At 42.3% G+C, this 23,654-nt stretch overlaps 1 protein-coding gene across 4 annotated transcripts in view; it reads right to left on the bottom strand.

Annotated features, from left to right (window-relative positions):
• Positions 1-281: 281 nt before the first annotated feature.
• The window catches only part of DCLK1 (doublecortin like kinase 1), a 342,607-nt gene continuing 319,234 nt past the window's right edge, over positions 282-23,654 (bottom strand). For 2 of the 4 annotated variants that reach the window (XM_032880062.1, XM_032880061.1), the window contains exons 16-18: positions 19,678-19,791; positions 14,181-14,254; positions 282-1,306 (exon numbers count right to left, since the gene is read on the bottom strand). In XM_032880062.1, the coding sequence (XP_032735953.1) occupies positions 1,249-1,306; positions 14,181-14,254; positions 19,678-19,791 (246 nt within the window). In that variant the 3' untranslated portion in view covers positions 282-1,248. The remainder of the gene's footprint in view (positions 1,307-14,180; positions 14,255-19,677; positions 19,792-23,654) is intronic. The other 2 variants (XM_032880060.1, XM_032880059.1) reach the window with 1 other exon arrangement.

A 23,654-nucleotide genomic window follows, 5' to 3' on the forward strand; every position in this document is an offset into this window, starting at 1 on the left:
CACATGTAATTCTCTTACCAATGATTTATTTCCTTAAAACCCAATTTTAGAACATTCTGGAGTGTGCCTTCCCTTGCGCTTTCTCCTTGGCCACCTTGCAAAGCACCTGCCTCTAGTTCCCTGTGCCCCAGCACCCCTCTGTACTCTATATGGATTTCACGCTGAAGACTGCAGTGCACAAAAAGCAGGTGAGAAAAGGAACAGGATCTTGTTTCCTCTTTCTGTTTGAAATCCCAGCCCTATAGAGCACCTGGCAATTTATTGCTCTTTTCCCCCAGTTGTTGTTGTTGTTGTTGTTGTTGTTTTCTATAGATGTCTCATACTGAGCAGGCAGACCCTCACTCACCATGTGCACAAGACAAAGTATGGTGACTTCCGAGGGTCTGCGCTGTCACTAGCAGCAACTGATGTGGAAGCAGCATTTCTGGGGCGTCGTCAGCCCATCTTCATGTGGAGGCGATGTGGGGGAGGGGGCGCCAGCTCTTTCCTGGGTCAGGCTGTCGGCCACAGACCCAATCGCCTCCACTAGGGATGCAGGACTTGCGGCCGCGGACAGTCATACCTCTAGTGAAAAAAGTCCCTTTCAAAATGGGATTGTGAAGAAGAAAGAGAGGTCTTATGTCTAAGTTATAAGCCCGCTATATTCTAAACCCACAAAAAAAACGACAAGCAAGCTATCGTTCTAGATGTCCTTCTTGTCTGGACATCTCAGCATCTAAGAACATCCTTGATCTGCAGCAAAATCAAGAAGCGTGTGTGCATACATCCAAAGGCCTGAAAAATTCCCCAGGGGTTCTCCATAAAATCCTATGCACTCAGAGGGTTAACGTGCGATATTACAATACTGCAGATCCTAGTTTGACTGACGAACACATTCATTGCTTCTATGTTTAAAAAAGTTGCAAATTAGCCTTAACCCTTTGAGGACCCTACTAGCAGCAAGTTGCCATCTTCGCAAACACCATGTGGTCATCTCGTTCAGCAAAGAGAAATCACTACAAAGATACCAGAAAACACACTTTCTGTTCTGCCTTTCAAGCACTGAGTGCTAGATAGATCAGATGAAACTTTTCACATAAATTTGGAAAACAACCTCAGAGTCTCAAAGGGTTAAGCTAGGACTTCGAGTAAAAGGGTCTTATTAAAAGGGCGAGTTTGGGGAGCGAACAGTCTCGGATGAGCTCGGGGAGTAGTCTTCTGATTCCGAGTTGAGTTCAGGCGGAGCTGGCTGGGCCTTGTACCGGCTCCTCACATCCTGGTTGCGTCTTCGTCGGAAAACCTGCCTCTCCTTATCAAGAGCGGTGGTCTAGCAGGGGCATAAAATGAGAAAGAGGACAATTAGGCTGAAGGAAATGGCGAAAGAAACACTTTCGGGAACTTTCTGAGGTCTGAAACATAGGCTGGCCAACTGAACTGTCCATTTCTGGCTCACTTGTGTTGACAACAGTCACCACAGTTGCGGAGCTCTCTGCTCCCTCCCAGGGCAGCTCTTAGGAGCACCTGGTCATGACCTCAGGAGACACAGGCAGGATGGATGATGTGATGGGTTCAACCTCTCCCCAGCCCTCCCTGGCCTTCCCCAAGCTCCACATCTATTCCCCTCGGTCGCTCCCAGGCGAGCTAGAGAGCCCCCGGTGAACAGGAGCCCCAGGGCCGTGTGTCTGACACGTGAGGACGCCAGGCGTGCCTCATTCATCAACATCCAGCTCCAGGGGGCTGTACAATAAAGATGAGAGGTGATGAAGTCGTCAGACATGGAAACAGAGCCACAAGCTCATCCCGTTCTTTTAGCACCTCCTCATTTGAAATGATCTTATTATCTGTTGATGAGGGAGGGTGGCCACATCTCTGGGAAGGACTGCTGTAACTTGAATGGAACCAGTGCCCTGAAATTGGAGACTGCTTTGACTGCAAGTAAACCAAACGGAAAGCCTCTCCTGGATTTAACTTTACAAAGTTCATTTTCATTGTAGTATGTGGTAATTTATGAAACAGAGATTCAATTATGTGGGTATTCCAACTCCGGGGTCTCTCTGCCTCTTTTCCCGATGAAACCTCAGATCATCTCCAGGATGTGCTACCCAGCCGTGGCTCTGGAAGTTATTATGACATCAGAATTGGGAACGGCATGACTTCATTACAGATTTAATGGGTGTGGGGAGGAACGGGGTCATTACGGAGAAACCTTACACAGAGCGAAGAGTAGGTACAAAGCCTGAAGAAAAATATAGAACACATATAAAAGTTGAAGGCGTCCTTGTTTGAAAGTCTCTCTTTAAAAGGATGTAGCCTGGAGGTTATTCTGCTTTTAAGAGATTACTTTTCCTCTGTAGGGATATATACCACCATTTTTCCTCTTGAAAATTTACTGTTAGCTTCTTCAAAGAACAGAGATAAATTTATAGCCAGCCTGGTTCTGAGAACAAAGTGAAAACCAAGCCCCTCATACAATTGCAGTATAGCATTAGAGCAATCTTAGATCTAAAATGGGGCAATCAAAGTTCCAAAATGAAGTAATAAAGAGAAAAAGAGTGCCAGAGTATAGGACCAGTACAGTAAATGGCTTTGTTAGGGTGAACTGCTCTGCTTTAAAAACTATCCACAGACTGAAGAACAGCGTTACAAATCAGCGAGGAAGATAAACTTTAATAATTTACTTCTCGTTTCACTAGATTGTTAATACAATGATTCAATAACCGGCTTGTGGAAATGTCTACCTTTGATTCTTCCACTTGCAGAATTTTTTTAAGGACACACACACACACACACACAGTTCCTGGTCTTCTACCCTCTGATTTTATGGTATTTTCAGCATCATAAACCCAAATTCCTAACTTTATTTAAAACATTGTAAAGTTACGACACATGGTATTTTGCTTTCAAAGCAAACTGAAAATGTTCTGTGCGCGTAGAGTTGAATGTTTGTAAAAAGACAGACGTCTATTTAGTCTGACTTACATAAAAACCATTCTGTAGTTAATCCAAGAGTAATATAAACTCTCCTCTTGGTCATAAAAAATATTTCTATTTCTACCTTCTTGAGGAAAAAAAAAGTCATTGGCATTGGACGCAATACTAAGTAGTGGACTGAGGCTTTCCGATGTGGGGAAAAAAAGCACACCCAGATTGTCATCAGGAATTGTGACTCTGCTCTGTCCATCACTGGCTATGGGAACTATTTACTCGGTTCTCAGTTAAATAAGGAACAGGAATAATCCCTTCCCGCTGTCCTCGAGTTGCTGCAGGTAAACATGGATGTGCAAATGCTTTTTAAATGGCTGAGATGCTCAGAAATGGAAGGCCTTGGTTGTTGTTTGTTTTTTGTTTTTTTCCCCCTTCATAGTTGGATGGAAGAGACAGTTTTAAAATTAAATAACTGCAGGTCAGAGGAAAACATTCAAAACAAAGCTCACATCAGAACTTAGCGCACCCTCTCTCCCTCCTTCCTCTCGTTGGCACTTTCTCCATGTTTACTGCATCTCCTCATAATCTTCGCAATCCCTTCAAGTCATGCTCTTGGCTGCAGCCACTGAAATGGGCCATTTCCCCATAAATTCTGCAAGACAGCTAATGCGGGGGCTGGTGGCCCTCAATGCTGAGTCCATGCTTGGGTGGTTCCATTCCCCTGCTTTTCACTTCTATTTCTCCAGATCCTCTTAAGGGCAACCACATTCTCTCCCTGACTCGTCCTTCTTCTTGAACAACACTTGCCCTGACCCCTTGGACCAGTCAGTTCTCACCACTCCTGGCACTTCCTCTAGTTAGCAGCTTTCTAAATGTTCGCCGCCGCAGTGGGTGAACCCTGGTGCTCCAATCTCCCTCACTTTCAACTGTGCCACTAAACAGTAATTTCAGAGCAGTTATTTTTGGAAATAGATCATGTCATGATCCTATGTCATGGAATATAAGGGTGTGACGGTTGTTTCAGTTGGATTTATAGACTCTTAGAATTGTAACAGAATTTATCAAGCATTTTTTGTCCAATGCTCTGTCTTTATAAACAGGGAAACTTAGGCCCAGGCATGTGGAGAGACTTGCCCGAATAGCACTGCTCATCAGGAAGAGAACTCAGTTCTCCTCCTGCAGAAGGCCTGAGAATTTTTTCCCCATTTACTCTGACGTCTACTGAAACAATAAAATGCAGCTACCACATGCCAGTAGCTCACTCCTTTGTTCCAACCAGAGTGAGCTGGGGAGAAGACACTGGCCACAGGCAGCATCGAATGCCCAAAGACCAGGGCTTTCCCATGCCGATGGCCTGAGAACCCCTCTCTTTCAGGGAGATCAAGCCAGGGTCCACTGCATGTATAATCCCATTCTGGGTCTGCTAACTCCAAGGGAGGCCCAAGTCTGATGACAGAGAGGCAGATTCCTACCCACCCATGTCCTCCTAATATTCGCAAAGGCTACACAACTAATGACTGAAGTCCCAAACAACTTGCTTTCAAAGAGGCTCCAGAGGGGGTCCCTGTTTATAGGCCTCTCTTCCCTGGGTTCCTGCTCACTCGGCTTTCAGCTCCATGACTGTGGTTCACTTTAAGAATGTCTTCCTTCTCTGTGCTCCACGAAACCCAGTTTTGCTACCCCTGTGCACCCTGCCTGCACCACAACTGCCCCCAATTCACTGTCTTCTCTGCCACACTGTAGACTCTTTGAGGGGCAGGATCGAGTCTTGGGCATCCCCTCTGTGTTCTCCATAGTTCACAGCACACAACAAATACTCTGCAAACATGGCAGCTTTTGAAATATGGGGAAGTACCACAGAGGTCACATTATTTCCCTCTTGAGCACCCAACCCCCAGTTCATCCTGCACACAGCTGACAGGTCAATTATCCCCAGGTCCAATTTATTTACAATTCCTCGTAAAGCCCAACACCTTGTCCTAATATCCACTATGTGCTCACAGGAAGAACTTCCAGTGTCTTGTTCTTGTAATTACTCAAAATGACCTACAGACTTGTCCTCCATTAGCGGACACTTGGTTTTCTTACACGGCACCCATCCACTCCGGTTACAGTTAACCATACCTCACTTTCCCTTTGGACATGCCCCATTCCTGTACTGTGTGGTTCCGGTGAAGATGACCATAGTCTCATCTTTGAGAATGAGGCAAGGATGGGATGGGCTCAGGACAGGAGCAAGCGTGAGCTTACTGCATTCCCCGATACCCACAACTGGTTCAGGATGGGCATCAAACCCAGTTAATAGGATACAAGGAGATTTTCACCAGGATCTCACTTTTATAATGAATCCCCATTTTTGAAGGATAGTAAGCTTGGCATTGCTTCCCACATCCTTGTAACATGTGAAGCTCCAGACTAAAGCCAACATTGGGAGGCAGAGTGGAGAGATGGAAAATAACCGGGCCCTGACTTCGTGCTGAATCCATCCGTCCCTGAAGCCAGACCCACCCTGGACCTTCCAGATTAGATGAAATAATAAATTTCTTTTTTGCCTAGGCCAGTTTGGTTTGGGTGTTTGTCACCTGCAATCAAAAAAGTCTTAACTGATGTGTCTCTGAGCACACTTCAATCCTTCTCACCCTACATCTTGGTTCAAGGTGCTCACCTATCTGAAATTACTTCTCCTCCTTCCCATCCACTCAAATCTATCTATGTTCCAATATTTGATCAAATTTCACCTCCTGCATCACACTTTCTCTTTCTAAATTTCTCAGGCAAGTATTATCTTGACCAAACTTTTGGTACTTTTTGCACATTTGCCTCCTACTTAACTTTCTGTGAATATGCACCCCACCCCCATGAAGCTCCTCGATGGCAGAATCTGAAACTTCTTTGCATTTTCCAGAATGCCTAGCAGACTACGGCACAAGTATTAGAGACATATTAAACATTTCTTACTTAATACAGGATTAAACTTTTTCAGATGTGCTTCTGAATAACAAAAAAAAAAAAACCAAAAACAGAATCCAAAGCAACTGTATAATACCAAAAAAAGTAAGAACTTAAAGGGATCACAAGTCAATATTTAAGGATATGATATATATGATCAAATGGTTGCATTCCATAATATCCTCTTATATATTTATCTATTCAATAACCATTTATCGTGAAATTCTCAGCACAGTAAGCACTGTCATATACCACATTTTAAAAATTTTAATTGTGGCTATAAAATGAACTTGCTTCTAGAGTATGTACAGTTCCAATTTTACACTTGAATTCTGTAGTCCCCATTTGTAGTTCAGGACAGATGAATTCAGCAAGGAAATAGAACAATGTGCTATTCCATAATTTTTAAAAAGGTACTGCTATAAATATATATATATATATATTTTTTTTTTTTTTTCCCAACTGATCATTTTTATTTCCCCCTAAAAAAGCATTCCAAACATCATTTCTCCTCTGAAGTGCTGCCTTACAAATTTAAATTCTGGGCTCTTTCAATCTTTTCTGAAAGTCTGCTGTCCTCTTTATCAATTACCAAAATTCCCAGTATCAAGAAAATGGGGTCTCTTCTTCCTACTGCCTATCTCTATAAGGGAAGGTCGTCCTCAGGTAGAGCCTCGATGTTCCATTAAAACTTAAGACTTCCTAACAGATTCATTATTTTATTAGTTTATTTTGCTCATGGTTTGTAGGTTTGTTAGAGCTGACATGAATGGACTTGCAACAGAATTCCCAAGTGTTTTTCTCAGTAAGTTATCACTTTGTTAAGAACTCGCAAGAGAATCTGAAACCTGCATTATCACATTTTGGTGCTAATTACCACAGGTTAGAGGTGAGCAAGAAATCTCTTGAGATTCTGGAGTTGACCAGTAGGAACCAAATATGTAGCTCTAATCTAGTTACATAAAATACATACCCAATAAGGACGACTATCCTATGTACTGAGTTACAGCTAAATAATTGTGTACTGGGGGATCCTGGAAATCAGTACGAATAGTTGACCAAATAAAATGGTAAGGAGGAACTAATATAAACCTGTCCTACACAGAAGAAACTGTATATCCCTACCTGAGACTGTAAGCCCTTGGTTCTCACAGTGTTCTTAGGAGCTGTAGATCAAGTGTGAAAACTGAGGAATGGTAAAATCATGCCGGTTACTTTGGCAACTCAGGTGGCTGCACACGCAATAGTTGGAAATCTTAAGAGAAATTAATAACCATCAGGTTTTGGTGCCTGACGTGATAACAGGCATGCAGGAATGAAAGACAGCCCTTGCCTAATACTGAGGAAATACATTCCGACAATAGAGACATCTAATGAAATCGGTCAGTAGCCTCTTGTATTACCATGAAACGATACTATCCTCCACAGGGTACTTAGATATTTTAAATCTTTATCTCTGATGTTACATTTGGAAACCAGCATAAATATGGAGGACATATCCATCTACATATCTATGCGATGTTGAAGGGGAAAAACAGAGCATGCGGGAGGAAAGTCAGGAATGAATCAAGAATATGAACGAGAACATCAGCTTTGTTTCTGCCCGCCTGCAACACCTCCACGTCTGCTGTGTTTGTCTCGTCTGGTTGGCGTTGGCTTAATCCCCTTGGAAGCAGCAGTAGGGTAAGTCAGGAGAACTAGCTTTTTGTCCTAGCTCAGCTGATGATGTGTCCTTGGACATGTTTCTCAAGCACACTAAGCCCCAGTTCCCTGGTCCGTAGACTAAAGGCCAAGTACAGTGCGTGATCCCTAGGGAAACTTTCACCTCCGAAATACTATGAATATGCTTAATATCGCCATCAGTCTACATAATGGATTACATTCCTCTCTTGGCAAACAATAGGCCTTGCAGTCTGTGGATCAAAAATAATTCTGTTTTGCAATGTACGCACAGGGCTTGCAAGAGATGCACCTCATTTAGGTTGTGAGGCAATGTCTTCTGTCATGGCCGTAATTATTGCTTTTAAGTAACTGCATTTTTCTGAGGCAAACATTGACTGCTTTTCCATTTTTGCTTTTCTTAATTTATTGCTGGCCATCACAAGTAGTCTTCATTTCATTAATAAAAGAACATTACTGCGCATTTTGCCTTTTAGCCCATCCATTATTCATACCACCAAGGAGACGGAACTGAGGATACAGCTGTTGGGGCATTAATCTAGGGAACCCTTCCCCTTGCTCGCCCTCACTCTGTAAGGACTGAGTTACGAGTTGTTTGCCACTCTGGAAATGTTTTGCCTGCTAGTAAAATTAAACTGCTGAATCAATTGAGATATCCACCCTCCTCATTTTATTTGGCTTACTTTCATGCTTGTTATGATTGTTTTGTTTCGCTTTAATAATGTTAATAATGTTTAATAATGTTTAATAATGTTAAAATGGAAGAAGGACATCTCGTGGAATGAAACCTAGTCAGCTTCCAAGCTACTTTCTAGGTGTCTCTCTTAAAAGGTTATTCCTTACTTTCTGGGACAGAGCGGCCGCCGTTCTCCACCATCTTCTTAAACACAGGCTCCTCCTGCTGCTCTGTTCTTAATAGAATCCCAAATTGTTCTTGCTCTCTACAATGGGTTTCTGATGGCCTCCCACCAGAGGGTTAAAATTAGAGACATTTACTGAGCTCAGCCTTCTAGAGGATAAAATTCATGTGCTTCCTCTGCCCTACAGACTTGATTTTTTCATAATGGAAGCTAAACTGAGCTGCCATCTTGGTTTTCCTTCATCATCCTAGTAAACTAAAGCACAACCACAACCATAACTAATCTGATGGAAATCTATGAAAATTTAGAATTTACTAAAGCAGGTAAGTTATGGGTAATTCCTTTTTTACAAAAAACTTTTTAGCTTTACTGAAAGTCTTACTCCCAAGCTGCTATAAATGGAATACTGTCCTAGAGCATGTCCTATGTAATTTGATTGTCCATACTTTACTCCAAATCCTTCAAAAACATGTTTATCCTCAAAAACACGTTTATCCTCAAAATTAAGGTTCTTCTATACTAATGGTCCCTTGATTATACAGTTGAACTGTTTATTCATTAATTTAACAGACATTTATTGAGAGTGCCCTATGTGCCAGGCATTCCAGTAAATGGTAGATACAGATTTCAACAAGCCCACCAGATGGTACCTTTTAACTTGGAAACATTTTCTCCCTAGAATAGGAGTCAAAATTTTTTTTCTGGGAAGGCCAAACAGTTAATACTCTAGCCTTTGCAGGACATACAATTCTTTAACCCAACTGCTCAACTCTGCCACTGTCTGGGAAAAACAGCCTTAGGCAATTTATAAATGAATGAGTGTGGCTGTGTCCCAATAAAATTTTCTTCACAAAAACAGGCAGCGGGCTCGACTTGGCCCATTGACTATAGTTTGCCAATCTCCTCCCTAGAAGGTTACATTTAAAACTTATACTTCCCTAGGATTTTTGGAAGAGACTACCTTAAGTAAAATTAATGCCACAAATCCTCATGAATCCTGTAAGTTACACAGCAGTTTCTCCCAATCAGAGCATCAAGAAGTTCATGTTCAAGTTTCATCACAAATGCTTCTACCTGCAGTAAGATCCGCTTGCTCAGGAAAATCTGTCTGCTGTGAGGAGTGGCTGGTTTTCTCATGGAAGTGAGGGAGACCCTGTGAGGGAAGCCATCTTTTCTGAGCGCCTCCTTTGGGCTGGAGTGAAAGCTCGTTGGCACAGGCAGCTCATTTAATTCTCACCACAGATTTGGGAGGTCAGTAATACTCTTCTCGTGCATATAGATGAGGAAAGGGAGAATCAGAGAAAACCATGTAACTTGCCTAAGGTCACATGGTGGGAAGAACCATGGGCTTCCTGGACAGGAACCTGGGCTTCCTGACAGCAAAGTCGCCTACTCTCCTCGTGCTGTGCTGCCAATCTTGGCCCTACTTCATTTCACTTCACTTTCTAAGACTTTCTGATTTAAGTATCATGTGGCTGACACGGATTCGAGAATCATCTAACTTCAGCAGGTCGACATTTACACTCTTTCTGGATAAATAACAGTCTGTCAATACTTATGATTAAGTTCCTCATGACTACCCTTTCCTACATGCATACACCTAATAAAATCTGTAGTATATCAGTGACCATCACTGGGGAACGTTCGGAGTCAAAGTATGGCATGAATAAATACACAGATGAGGGCAGATATTTTTTTTTTTTCCTTTAAATCAAAAAGAGGAAAAGAGATTCCTAAGCAAGGTCAAAAATAAATAGGATACCACCAAATTTCCGATCAATACCGAATCATTGAGGATGTCAGGAGAGGTATAAAATCTCACTTCGGTTCAGAGCCAATCAGCAGGTCTTGGAATGCCACGGCCACTGCTCATTTCAATAACAAGAAAGTGACATTTTTAAAAGACAGACAGATGTGGCTGGCATCCTCTCTTAAGGATGGAACTCTCCAACAGTGAGCCACCTGTTTGACTCGGGGAAAGGACGCAGACGTCTCACTCTTCCCAGGCTTCTCTCAATACCATTCGTGAAACGGCAGGCAAGGCATTGCCCATCTTTTGAGCCTCTTGGCTTCACTTTTTAACATCAAGGCTGCAAACCCATACCTCCTACTTGCCTGATCCTTTTCTCTGTAATCACAGTGTGGGTGGGTTCTGAAGTTTAAACCTCTGCCTTCTCTAAGTGTTACACTCTGTTACAGAGGGAGTCTCGGGTCAGGCGTGGAGTTGGGTGGTTAATCCCTTGCTGGAACAGGGGCATCTGCTCGTCCTTCTGGCAGTGCTCTGACGCTCACTTCTGGGGAGTGCTTTCTCAATGGCGGAGCAAGGCCAAGGCCACGTGCAGTGAAACAGCCTGCAAGGCATGCAACTGGCTATGGGCGTTTGGCTGCTGACTGAGGCTAGCCTGGGAGCCTTCCTGACACCACGCTGGGGTTCCTCCCTGGCTTTCGTGGGAACTCCTCTTTTAAACTCACACCAAGCAAGATGCATTTAACTGACCCCATTCCTTTTAACAGCCGAGCATGACAGCGTTTAATAGCCTTGCAAAGACTGCGCACGGCTGCTACCGCTCTGCCTCATTACTCACTGTTTCAGGACGGTGCTTGAATCCAATATGCACATTTGAGTCACATCATGCCTGGGAATTCAACCACCCTTTTGTCCTAGCTCACCTCTGCGTTTTATCTCATTTAGCATTTTTAGCTTCTGTCTTGTTTTGATATTTGTTTTATTTAATTGGGTTACCCCATTCTGGCCGCTGTAGAAGATGCAGGATTCTTCTCCATGTGCTGTTGGCCACACCTGCCACAGTGACACCTTCACTAGAGAGAGGCACAAAATACGTGTGACCACAGCCCCTTTGGATCAGGACGCATCTTCAGGACAGGGGTGGGGGGAATGTAATGAGATGTAAATGTTTTCCAGCTGCCTGCAGGAAGGCCAGGAGGGAGTAGAATGGCCCAGGCAGCTCATTCCTGGGGCAGGGTCCCCTCTGGACTCAAGGTGACAGGAGCAAGGTCTCCTGGAAAAACAGGCCAAGCACGGTGCTGCTCCCTTGGCTATAGCTTGGAAGCAGCAGCTCTCTGTCCAGAGGCAAGAGAACGAAGGAGAAAGAGGAAAATGGATACCCACCCTTTCTCCACCATCACCAAAAAGCCTATTAAGAGGGACATGACAATTCTGGGCACCCCGAAGAGATGCTTTTTTCCAGCCTATGCCCTGATGTGAGCTGCTTTACAAAAAGGAACCGGGACTCCCAAGTGTTCTGCTCAGAGTAGCAAAAACAGCCATGAGCACTTGTAAACACAACAATTGGGAGCGGGGATGTTTGCCTGTAATGATTGTTTATGTTGCAAGTTGGCTGCCACCGTGGTTAGACAAATGCTCCCACTTCCTTGGAGATGAAAGGGAAGCATTTGCAATCAGTGAGGAGAGTGTGTTCGTTCTGAGGCTAAATGGCATTATAAAACTTCCTAATTAAGCATATATGCCGATGAGTTTTTAGCATCGTTTCTCCAATTTAACTTTACATACTGGGTGTGCTGTTTACTACAGCATTAACTATAAACATTGTTGTTACTGCCCCCAGCTGGAAAACAGAGCAGTTTATGTGTGGAAGAAAAAAGAGATTATCTCCCATCTGCTCCTGCCCATTATTCAGGGATGTGTCATTTCGTCTGCTGATGGGAACCATCACTAGGATCTTAGTCAAATGGCCTTTTTATACTCGGCTACATTTATTAATTATTGTGTTTACTTGGCATTTTGCTCCCACTCTTACTCCCTCACATTTAACAACATCATTTTCTAGCGTTTTCGTTTTGAAATTCGATATTTGTATGTGCCATTTTTATTACACAAACATGTACAACTGTAATTAGACATAGCTGATGCATATTTTTAGTTGTAGATCAACTTTACTCATATGTATTTGGCTACTATGCCTGAGGTTAGGAGGCATACAATTAAAAAAATAAGGGCAGAGCATGGTGTGATTCGATTTATATAAAGTACACAACCAGGCAAAGCTAATTAATGTGGATAGAGTCCTGGTCCGGGTCAGTGTTTACCCTCGGGGCTATGTGACCCTCCTGGGAGGGCCGTGATGGGGGGGGGGCGGGTGGGGATCTCTGGAGGTGCTAGAAAGGCTCTGTGCCCAATCTGGGTCCTGTTTTTGGGAATTCACTGGAATGTGCATTTGTGGTATCTGCACCCTTCTGAATGCAGTTATCTCTCAATAAAAAGTAAAAGTCGGAGGGACCCTTTTCTATGTTAAAACGTCAAAAAAGAGTCTGCATAAAGGCAAATCGTGATTAATCCCCACCCCGAAAGGTTAAAAATAAAACAGAGTTCTTGCTATACCTAAGGTTAAAAATAAAACAGAGTTCTTGCTATACCTATAAAGTTATTTTACTTAAGTAAAGAAAAAGGTTGTGTTGCAACTCTGGCATGCTTATCAATCTAGAAGATACAAACGGGCTCTGTGTAAAACTGATGGTGAAACATTTCATTTACGTTTAGGCGTTTTCTTGCTTTAAACAGATTTGGGAATTATCATGGTTTTAGTATACTGGATGGTTTGTCAAAGTGTGCCCTTTACTGCTTCCTTAAGTCCTTTGAGTGTAGAAACAAAAATCAGGAATAATTAATTGGGGGTTAAAATTATATATTATATGTGTGTGTGCGTATATACACACATATATAAACACACGCACATATATATTTCTCTTTCTGTAAAATTTAGTAGTCTAATCCATGAAAAACATCAGGTAGCCACTACATTACTGCACGTGGGCTCCATCATTTGGGGGAAACAAATACAAAAACCACGGGAGTCTTTCTTTGCAAACACAAAGATGTGGAGCTTTATCAGGAGATCATTTCAGAAACATTAAGATGGAGGAGAAAAGTTCCCTGGGACTTCTCACAGTAAAATTTTCAAATCATCAGAAACCATCCTGCCTGTGGATAACTTAAAGAGACACAAACAATGCCCCTTGAAGGAAATGCCAGGGCAGTTGACTAGAATAGAAAATGATTGGGAGAGAATTCTGAACCCAGTTTCAAAAAAAAAAAAAAGAAAAATCAATACCTCCCATACACAGTCCCTTTTGCTTCTGCAGATAAGCCAGCTAAGTAATCTGACAGTTACAAAATATTGAAAAATAAATTCATGCAATAGCTAGTACATAAAGGGATTTCCAGGGGGAGAGAGGGAACAATAAAACGAAAATGAAACAAAACAAGAAGGTGGAGAATTTGAAAACACAAGCTTACCAACACACACAATGCATTCTATAGCTCATTGTACTTGGAGGAGTTTCTACTGCTAACGTGTAAATGCATTGTTTCATCCATCTAGTAAGGTCAAGGTCGGGCTTGATGACTTTAAAATGACAGTATATACTTCTATAGAACGCACACTGAGGCGCCATTGTTCTTCCATTTGTTACAGGACAGAAGAGCACCAGAAATCATGGTTTTAATTAGCAACATCAGGAAAAGGCTTTGGCATTAATGCTAAATATACTGTCCTTTTAACTGTAAGGAAAATTGATACTGAGCATGTGCAATGGAAAGAAAGCTGGCAAATGTCAGTGTGAATAATGGGTGAAAAAAAGGAATGAGGGGGTGTGGCATCTCAATCAAGATTAAAATGAAACCGATAAAGCAGCATATGGACTGGATAACAAATCAAAAGCATGTTTATCCACTGAAGGAACTGGTTAATGGAGACTGCCAGCACGTTGCCATGGAAACACTGACTGTTGAGCTGCACCATCTCATACCTTATCCAATACATTCCTGGTTGTTGGTAGTAGTCCAAAGACCCTGATCTCTTGATGGTAAACCCGTGGTCCAGCTGAGCAGAGAGAAATGGGGGCAACTCAGTGGATCGACATTGTGCTAGAGAATTACGACTCCAGACCAAGCCGTTCTTCACCGACTATACACTGAGATACAGTCACCATGCCTCTTTTGCAGGGTGACTAGCTAATAGCCTAAAATCTGCACATTGAAAAGAAAAAGGCAAGAAAAGGCACTAATCCCTCATGAATATCTCGGAGGCCAATTTGTTAGAATAGATCTAATTTGTCAGACAAGGTTTTGAATGCACATTTAATAATGTCCTCTCAATTTCAAAAGATATAAACACCTCTTCATATGCCATAGAATGGAAAATGCGTTACAATTAAATAAAGTACTGAAATCCGTTTTAGCCACCTAAGAGAAAGCAGATTGGACTCCCTCCTCCCCATCTCACCCCACCAGGCTTAAATCGGAGGGCTTCATGCATATGAAATAAAAGATGAAAAGGACCCTCACAAGTCACAACAGTTTGGATTTCTTTAAGAGTTAATCTTCAAAAGCAGAGCTACTCTTAAAGGTGAATCTTAATTACATTCCTGGGCTAAAAAGATATAATATAAAACAGTCAGTCAGTTTTCTCTCTGAAAATATAGAAAAGAAAAGGAAAAAGAGTTTTCACTGTATATTAAAAATGCGTATGTACAGTTAAGCGCTTATGAACCACAAAAGGTACGGTAAATAGAAGACAGGGTAAGTTCTCAAAGTTGTTCATCCTGGAATAAGATGTCAGCCTTTGGCTACCTAGGAATGAAAGATTCAAACCCCCAATTGGAAAACAGTCATCATGCTGTAGGCCCACTCCCCAATCCCACCCAGGACAGGATGCACCTTGCACGCTTTTCTTTCGAGAGACGCTCATGAGTGCTTTCAAGTGTGATAACGGTGCCATGCCCGTAGTCCCTACTTCTGAATTCACAAAGGCATTGCAAAAACATGCGGGGGCACCAGGCATTCGAACTAAAAACTACTTGGAGGGTTTGGTGTTCTGATTATAATAAACTAGGCTATCCCAGTGTTCACAGAAGAGCAATGTGAGATTTTAATCCTTTAAAAAAAAAAAAAGTGCATTTCCTTTCATTTGGGGGGAAAAAAAAATCCAAGTCCCCTTGCGGTTAGGGAGTCGTATATGAAATCCCACGCTTCTATTTGAGTTCATGGAGTTGGCCACTTGGTAACTAGTCCTCTGTTGCCATCTACAGGCAAAGTGTCCCATAACAAGGACACACAGGAATGTACTAGTGCGACTGGCTCTCTGGGTAAACTCAGCTTCCCAGAATCACTGTTGTTTGCACACTGATTAGTATGGATTTGTTCAATTAGACGGAAATGCTCCATTTGCATGAGCAAAATGCAAAAGAAGAACTTTAAAGCATTAGGAAAATTATCGGTTAAAATAATAAACAGAATTAAATGAGGAAAAATAAATTGGAACTGACATCTTAGTCATCGGTTCTTCATCAAGCTGAGCAAATCTAATAATGCCTCCCTCCCTTCCTCAGCTCCCAAGAAGTCCACCGTTAAAATGTCATCTCTAATTCCATTTTATGTCTATAAATTGCATTTTAATAACCTTTTGTTTCCCTTTCTCTGTTCTGGTGTGTTTGTGTGTGTGTGTGTGTGTGTGTGTGTGTGTGTGTGTGTGTGTTTTAATCCCCCAACTACTGCGGAAGGTAGTAAAGGGACAAAGGAGTCTTTCTGAGAGGCAGTGTTGCAGTTTCAAGGACAGCAATGGGTTTCCCCCTAATCACATTCCCTGACCTCAATGTCAGAACACCCTTTCTCCTTTGAGAAGGGCTGGATGATCCCAGCCAGCCTCCAGCTGGTAATTACTCTCCTGGTCAACTTGAGGACCTCTTGCAACCTTTATATAAAGTTATCACTTGTCCTTTCTTTGGTCTTAATGATGGAGGGGGTAGAGAGCAGAGAAGGAAAAAATGACAACAGGAACAGAAAACACTGAGGTTCAGAACCATGAGTGCGTGCTAAACTACGCTCATGTCATAATTTACATCTGTGACTAGATTCTGTTTGTTATGACAGTATCTTCTTTTTCCTTTGTCACTCTAGGAAAGAAAAGGTACCCTGAATTCCTTTATAAGCACTGCTCATCTCCAGTGGGTAGTTAGATTTCTAACTGAGGAAGGAGAAGTGCCAGTTACAGACTAATGATTTAACTGTTCATTTCCTGAAAATACAAGGTGATGGACACTACATTCTAAAATAGTAGAATTTTTCATTTTAAAGGGTGTATGTAATTTTCAAGCAATCAGTCCCATAGAGGCAGTTTAAAATAAAATACATTATTTGATAGCCTCTGGGGAGAGCATACATGCCCGTGGGACAAAATTCTGTCTGAATGAAATTCATGCTGCAATCAGTTTTTTTCTATATCTATCAATAGAAGCCATTACAAAATTATATTAATTATAGGAATTTTCACATAGGTGAATTAATAATTATATTGCATTATTAAATTGCCAAATGTGTGGACAGAATGCACCATTTATGAAGACTCCTCCTCTGACCTACCACTTATGTTCTGCCTTACAGCAGAATATCATTCTTTTGCAGATAAAGCTTAGTTTGAATTGGAATACAGTTGACTCTTGAACAATGAGAGGGTTAGGGATGCTGACCCCCCAGCACAAGGAAATCCATGTATAAATTTTGACCCCCGAAAACTTAACTACTAAGAGCCTATTGCTAACCAGAGGAAACTTTACTGATAACATAAACAGTCAATTAACACATATTTTGGATATGTATTACAAACTGTATAAATAAAGTAAGCTGGAGAAAAGAACATGTCATTAAGAAAATCGGCAGAGAAAACACACTTACAGTCCTATATTTATTTACTTTAAAAAAGTCCATGTCTAAGTGGACACGCACAGTGCAAACCCATGCTGTTCAAGGGTCAACTGTATTATTCAATGCCAGGGCTCCTTTCTCTTGTGGTGGTCCCCTGAGACTTAGTCTTTGCCCTGTAAGAATGGGAAAACTGCTGTGGAGTATCAGCTGACTTACCCAAGGCTATTCTGGAAGTTAATCACAAAGGCAGCCAAACTGGTCAACTTCTGATCCTAGCCCCTCCCTACCACTGGCGACCTCTCCCAGGTTCTAATGGAGGGTGTGGACATTTATGAGAGAAAAGCATTCTGGAGACGGTGCATGGCAGGCCAGAGTCTCCCGAAACAACACCTGAAATTTACAGTTGTGCTCTTTCATGCTTGAAACACCAACAATACTAATTAACATGTGAATTGTGCTTTAGAGTGGACAAGGCATTTTTCCAGGTATTTCCCCAAATAGTTAATTATTTTGAGTCTGAGTTAAGTTGATACTTTTTTCTTACATTTGTAGTGAATAAAGAAGATTCAATACACACATAACCAATGCGTAATCAGGCCTAAACTGTCCATTTTGCAATTTATAAGTATACTGCTAGATTTTACAGTTTCCATGGGAACATGTTAGTGATGAACAGAGGAACGGATATGGAATTGTATTCAAAATGGTCCAATCATGATAGTTAGGGGGGAAAATCCATAGACCTTGATCTTTAAATACTAGTTGGAGTCTTTTGGAGATCTACTTAGATAAAGTTTTAATAAACCACATGGATTAGGTTTTGGAATTCATCCCAGTTTGATTAAAGTAGGATTTCTCCTCAAATCTGTGTTGTCTATCCCTGGGAAAATTGCCCTGAAGTTCCTGCCCTTAGTCATTATAAGACTCCCAGAATACTGTGAACAAACCATTACTGAGCAACCAAGGCAAACTTAACCAGAGACTAATTAAAATAAAAGACCAAGAAAAACAGAAACAAAAAAACAAAATGACAGAGGTGGAAAAGCACCCTTCTCACAGCCGTAAGCCCTCAGAGGGAGCAGGAAAGCAGTCCTTTTCATGGACAAGCGTGCTGGCAGTCCATTCCAAAAGCAAATTGTGGAATCGAACATTTTGGAATAGACTTATATCTTGAATGAATGATGAAAACAGAGTGTAGGAGGCCTGATTTCGTTGAGAATTGCCATGAGATTATTACTTCCCCAAATTACTGACTGAATATTAGCCGAGAACAAAGAACGCTGACATCTGGAAGGACATGAAGGACAATGTACTTCTACACTGAATTTCCTTAGAACAAACTAGAGAGAGAGGGAAGGAAGAACGACTTTCAATTTTAAACCCTTAGCAGCACTGAGGAGCATCCGAAAGTCTACATTCGACTTAACACCGTGAGTGGGCTCAGGAGCCAGTTACTCACTCGTAACTCCAAACATGGAATGCAAACAGTACTGGAGAGTGTATGCGTACATTTGTGCCACCTGCAAATTCTGGAAACTCCGATCAAATAGTAACGCAGCTCCGGAATGGATTGGATCGAATATGTTACCTATTTACCTTTTGTTTATCTGGAGCTCTTGTACAACCAAAAAAGAAAAAGAGGAAGGGTATAAAACACCCCAAAAAGTGGTAAAACATTCAGTATTGCTCCTGAGCACAAGATACTGTTTCGTAGCATATATACTTTTTTTTTAAAATTCGACATTGCAGTGTCTAAGTTCTTTGTCGAGAAAAGAAAAACAGCCCAAGTGATTTCACATGGAATATGCTGTTCAAATTTACATACTCTGAAAAAAGAGGAAATTATTAAAAACTCAAGTAATCTGGGACTTGAAGATATTTACTCTAGAATATGACACCAGGAAGTATGAGGTTTCATTATTTCTCTGCCCAATTTAATCTTTGCCTAGAGCTGCTATCAAATTGCATATAGTGTATGTCTACATGTATAGAACAGGAAAAAAAAATATCCTTGTGCAGCCACATCAATAAAATGGTAAATGGTAAAAGACTTTCGACTTTAAAAACAGAAATTTCTAAAGAGCAAGACACCGTTTTTTTCTTTGGGTGTTCGCAGCAGCTCAGTCTCACTGAAAATCTTACTGTGTAAGCCTTCTGCTAATGTTTTGGCTTTCATTTGGGTTTTTGCATGAACAAAGATCTATAGTGTTCCAATCTCTCTCTGCAGTGTCGTCTCTCTTGGCTTCCCTCTCCCTCCAGGTCCTGGCAAAAGGACACTAGGAACTCTTTTTCTCCGAGTCCCAAAGTTTGCATTGGCACAGAGTCCACTGTGGGGGAGGTTTTCAGCTTTAAAAAATAAATCATGAGATTAATATATACTGCGAGACACCCTGGAGGTGCTGGATAATGAGATGACTCCTAGGGAAATGTTCGGCAAAAACACATCATATACAGAAGCCCCAAACCTCCCCCAGCGCGTTCAGTGGTCGAGCTGTCTAAAGAAATGACCCATTCTGCTGTCTCTGGGTGGAATCTCCTGAGTAATGTCTGTCTCTTAGGTGGATGGCTTTTAAAAAGTCATAGGTGGATATTTCAGATGCTTACTGCTATGACAGAAACTCCAGCTGCCGTGCTGTTCGGCTTGGGGCCTGTGTTGAAATGCTTCTTTATCTTTCCAGCTACTGACAGCTGATGTTCATTTTCGGGGAGGCCGTCATCCTGGAAAAAAAGAAAAAAAAAGAAAAGAAAAAGAAAGAAAGAAGTGAAAAAAAGGAGAAAAAGGGGGAAAAAAATGAGATAAGTGGAAAATGAAGCCAAGATCTTCTAGTACCAAGTGGGGATCTTGAAATTCCTAAGATCTCAGAAATAAAGGAACCAGTGTCTTCTCATTAAACATCATTTTTGGAAGTAGGGCTCTGAGGTCTTGTGCATTTCCACATCTGCCCTAAAATTAATTTGCTGCGTCCTCTGACTCCCAGAGTTCTGTCCCTAAATAAAAGTTGTTATTTCTGTGTTTGGTTTCTAATAAAATTGATTTCAGCCAGGGCTCTCTAGGGACATATGCCAAAGGGCAAGTTAAATCTGAAAAACCAAAAGAAAAAAAAAATCAATGTAAACATCTTCTTTTTTTTTTTTTCCTGAACCAAGAGTTTTATCCTCTTAGCCCATCATTCAGGCCCCAACACGAGGAAACTGACAGTCCTGGGCTCATGCAAGCACCCGTAAATAAACTCGGGCTGGTTCCACGGGTCCTCAATCGACCGTTCTATCATCCCAGACAACCTTCCGGGCAAACAGTTCCTCCCTAAGTTTCCAATCCTCCTTACTGCCCTCAAATCATCTGTTATTTTGATGTACTTCACACTGAGGCTCATTTTAATGAAGGCTTCTGCTCTCCGCCGGCACCGTCTATGATGGAGGCTGGACAGATTGCTCCCCTCTGCTAAATACTCTGAGGACAACAATAACCAGAGCCGTAAGTGCGAGCCGCCACACCACTCATGGTGGAAAGGCTGCCCAACCCCGAAGACAGAGACTGCGTTCTGTTCGCTACAGACCCCTCGGCTCTTCGCACGGTGCTTGGCAGACGGTAGATGCTTAAGACATATTTGCAGAATAAATAAATGAAGGGATAATAAAGTGTTTGTTACTATCTGTTAAAACCAAAATTCCTGGCAGTACTTCAATGCCATTCATCATTTTCCTTCTCTTTTTTCCTTTCCATCATTTTGCATGTTATTTCTTGGCTCCACCCAGGAAAATAAATGACTGTGTCCCTAGCATAACACACTCGCTCTGCTACGTAACCTAGCCTTCCCTTCTCTCAGCATTTGGCTATTCGTGCCATCAGGCGCTGTGAACGGCGGGCTACAGTGAACCAGGCGCTGCAGGAAGTGGTGGGGAGAGACGGTGAGCAAAAAGAGGCATGGGCTTTGCTCTCTTTTTTTTTTTTTAAGATTTTATTTATTTATTCGACACAGAGAGAGAGAGAGAGATCACAAGTAGGCAGAAAGGCAGGCAGAGAGAGAGGGGGAAGCAGGATCCCTGCTGAGCAGAGAGCCCGATGTGGGGCTTGATCCCAGGACCCTGAGATCATGACCTGAGCCGAAAGCAGAGGCTTTAACCCACTGAGCCACCCAGGTGCCCCATGGGCTTTGCTCTTATGGACTCTGTGGCCTCTCCAAATCACCTGTTCCAAAATATTCTTCCCCAAAAAGGCATAATTCAGTAGAATGTTTCTGTAAACTCCTAATCGTTTTTCATTATATATATTTGCACTCTTTACATTCTTTTCGGTGTTAAGTGATTTCGTAGATATTTAACATATACATAAATGTATAGAGAGAGTTTAGGGATGCACACACACACACACACACACACACACACGATATATCATCAACTCTGAACTCCTGCTCTTTTGTATCACATCTTCCACATTTTCTGTAATGTATAATATAAGCCCTTGGTTCAGTGCCCTGCTCACAGTGGATATTGAACTTGTGATATTCTTGGACTGATTTGTTAATGGCTAAGAGAAGGAACCATTATTAGGCTTATTAAGTCACATCTAGAATCAAATCTGGAAGAAGGATGCTTTCCAGGGATTGCAGAGTGATTTCAAATTTTTTAAAAAATCTTATTGCGAAAAGAGTCAGAAATAAAGTGAAGGTCAATTAGGGTAATAGTGGGATAATACTTGGGGAGGGAACATTAAGAGACATAAGAAGTACTTACTCTGTCCCGGGCTATGCCGGGGATGGCAGCAGATGGTAGAAAAATGGTCTCTGCCCACAAGAACCTTGCGGGCTAACTGAGAGACAAAATATGCACACACAAGATCAAATAATAAAGCCGATCAACAATTTAAGAAAGAGCTGTCGTAAGGCTTGGAGCCTTGTGGCTGAGCTACAAACACAGAAGGACTTCAGAGGAGAGACGACGTATTTTCAGTTGCAAACAGAGCAGACCTGAGGAGGACTGTGGGATCCAGCCTTGTCCTTAACGAGGAAGAACCGCTGAGGCTTAGAGACGAGAGAACCGCTGTTTTGGTGCACAGATGTGAGTGGGAAACATCAGGGCCTGTTTGCCAAACAGTGAGTTAACCAATTTAGCTGTAGTTAAGAGTATGTGGGAGGATAATGATGGAGAAAGCTGAAAAAAACAAAACAAAACAAAACAAAAACAGGAAAAGACTGGCCACAAAGGACTACCAGAAAGATCCAGAAATAGAAGCCTTAGTCTCCATTAGGGAGAAAAACAATGCTTTTTAATAAGCAAGGTGTAAGCAGGAAGTGTAGAGGACTAACTACCCTTAACTCATGAAGAATTAGAATTATGCAATCCAGAGCTTTAAACACAAGGGTGAAATGTTTTTTTTAATGGTGGACGAAAAATAGGCCGCTGGAACCTAAATTAGAATTTTGGAAGCACCGAAACATTGGACGAGGGATGAAATGATGGCCTTTACTGAGTCTTCCAAATATTAGTGTCATGTATCTGGCACAGGTTGGGGCTCTAAGGACAAGGGAACAGCCTGAGACCGGGGTTCCTCATTGGGCCTCACCCCCAAGATTATACCTGTATGTGTAATCATCTCTTAATAGACTTCTAGGCTAGCTAGGGCAGTGATTTGTATGAGGTTTAGATTATCAACAAATGTGAAAAACATCATTGGGAAGTAGGACGAAGGAAGGTTTTTCTCTTTAGGACAATACCACTTTGAGTCTATTTGCTGTTTCGGGATCAGAAGCTGCTGGAAAGGAAGAGCTGAAAGACAAGAGATGGGCTAATCCAAGTGAGGGGCAGGGAGGGAAGGGAAATGAAGCCGTTTGTCCTGGGGAGGTGCAGGTTTAACTGAGGCACCATGAAGTAAGGAGGGAAAGGGGGAGGCCCGCGTTCGAAGGTGGAGTGGGGCAAAGATAAAAGAGAAAGCCAGGGAGAGGAAGGTGACACAGGAGTTAACTGCTGTGTGGTTCCAGGCAAGTGATTTACACGTACAAGCCCCTACGTCTCAGATGATCCTCTATGATGATATGCATTATTAGGACCATTTCGAAGATGAGCACGCTGAGGCCTAGCAAAGTTAAGTTAATTTGCTCAAAATCACACAGCTAGAAAGTGGTTGAGTCAGGACTGAAGCAGATTGAAAGTATCCTTTCCGCAGCCCCACACGGCACCCACTCAGAGCACTCATTCAGAGCATGGGTTACAGAAGGGCTCCGTAAGAGTTAAATGGTAGGATTTGAGGAGTCGTCTTTCCCATGACGAAAGTGGCACGATGGTAAGGAGAAAGAAGGATCGAATTAGAGACTGAAAAAAACCAGAGACTACCCGGACAGGCCTTAGTGGAGCCCGGGAAGCGTTTGCATGGTGGTCAGTAAGCGGGAGGCTGAGCACTTCAGGCGGCCCAGAGGAATGCAGTTGACTTTGATGTCAAGGAGAGAGTGGGCGTCCGTGAATCCGAAATGAGGCAATGTGACCTACGCTGGCCCGGCTCTTGAATCCTCCGTGGAGCAGGCAGCACCAGAAGGCCTGGCTGACCCTGGATGACATGAAGTTGCACTGGGTCACAGCGTGGTCCT

The sequence above is a fragment of the Lontra canadensis genome, unplaced genomic scaffold, assembly GCF_010015895.1.
Source record: "Lontra canadensis isolate GAN:19392208 unplaced genomic scaffold, GSC_riverotter_1.0 scaffold67, whole genome shotgun sequence".
NCBI classification, from domain to species: domain Eukaryota; kingdom Metazoa; phylum Chordata; class Mammalia; order Carnivora; family Mustelidae; genus Lontra; species Lontra canadensis.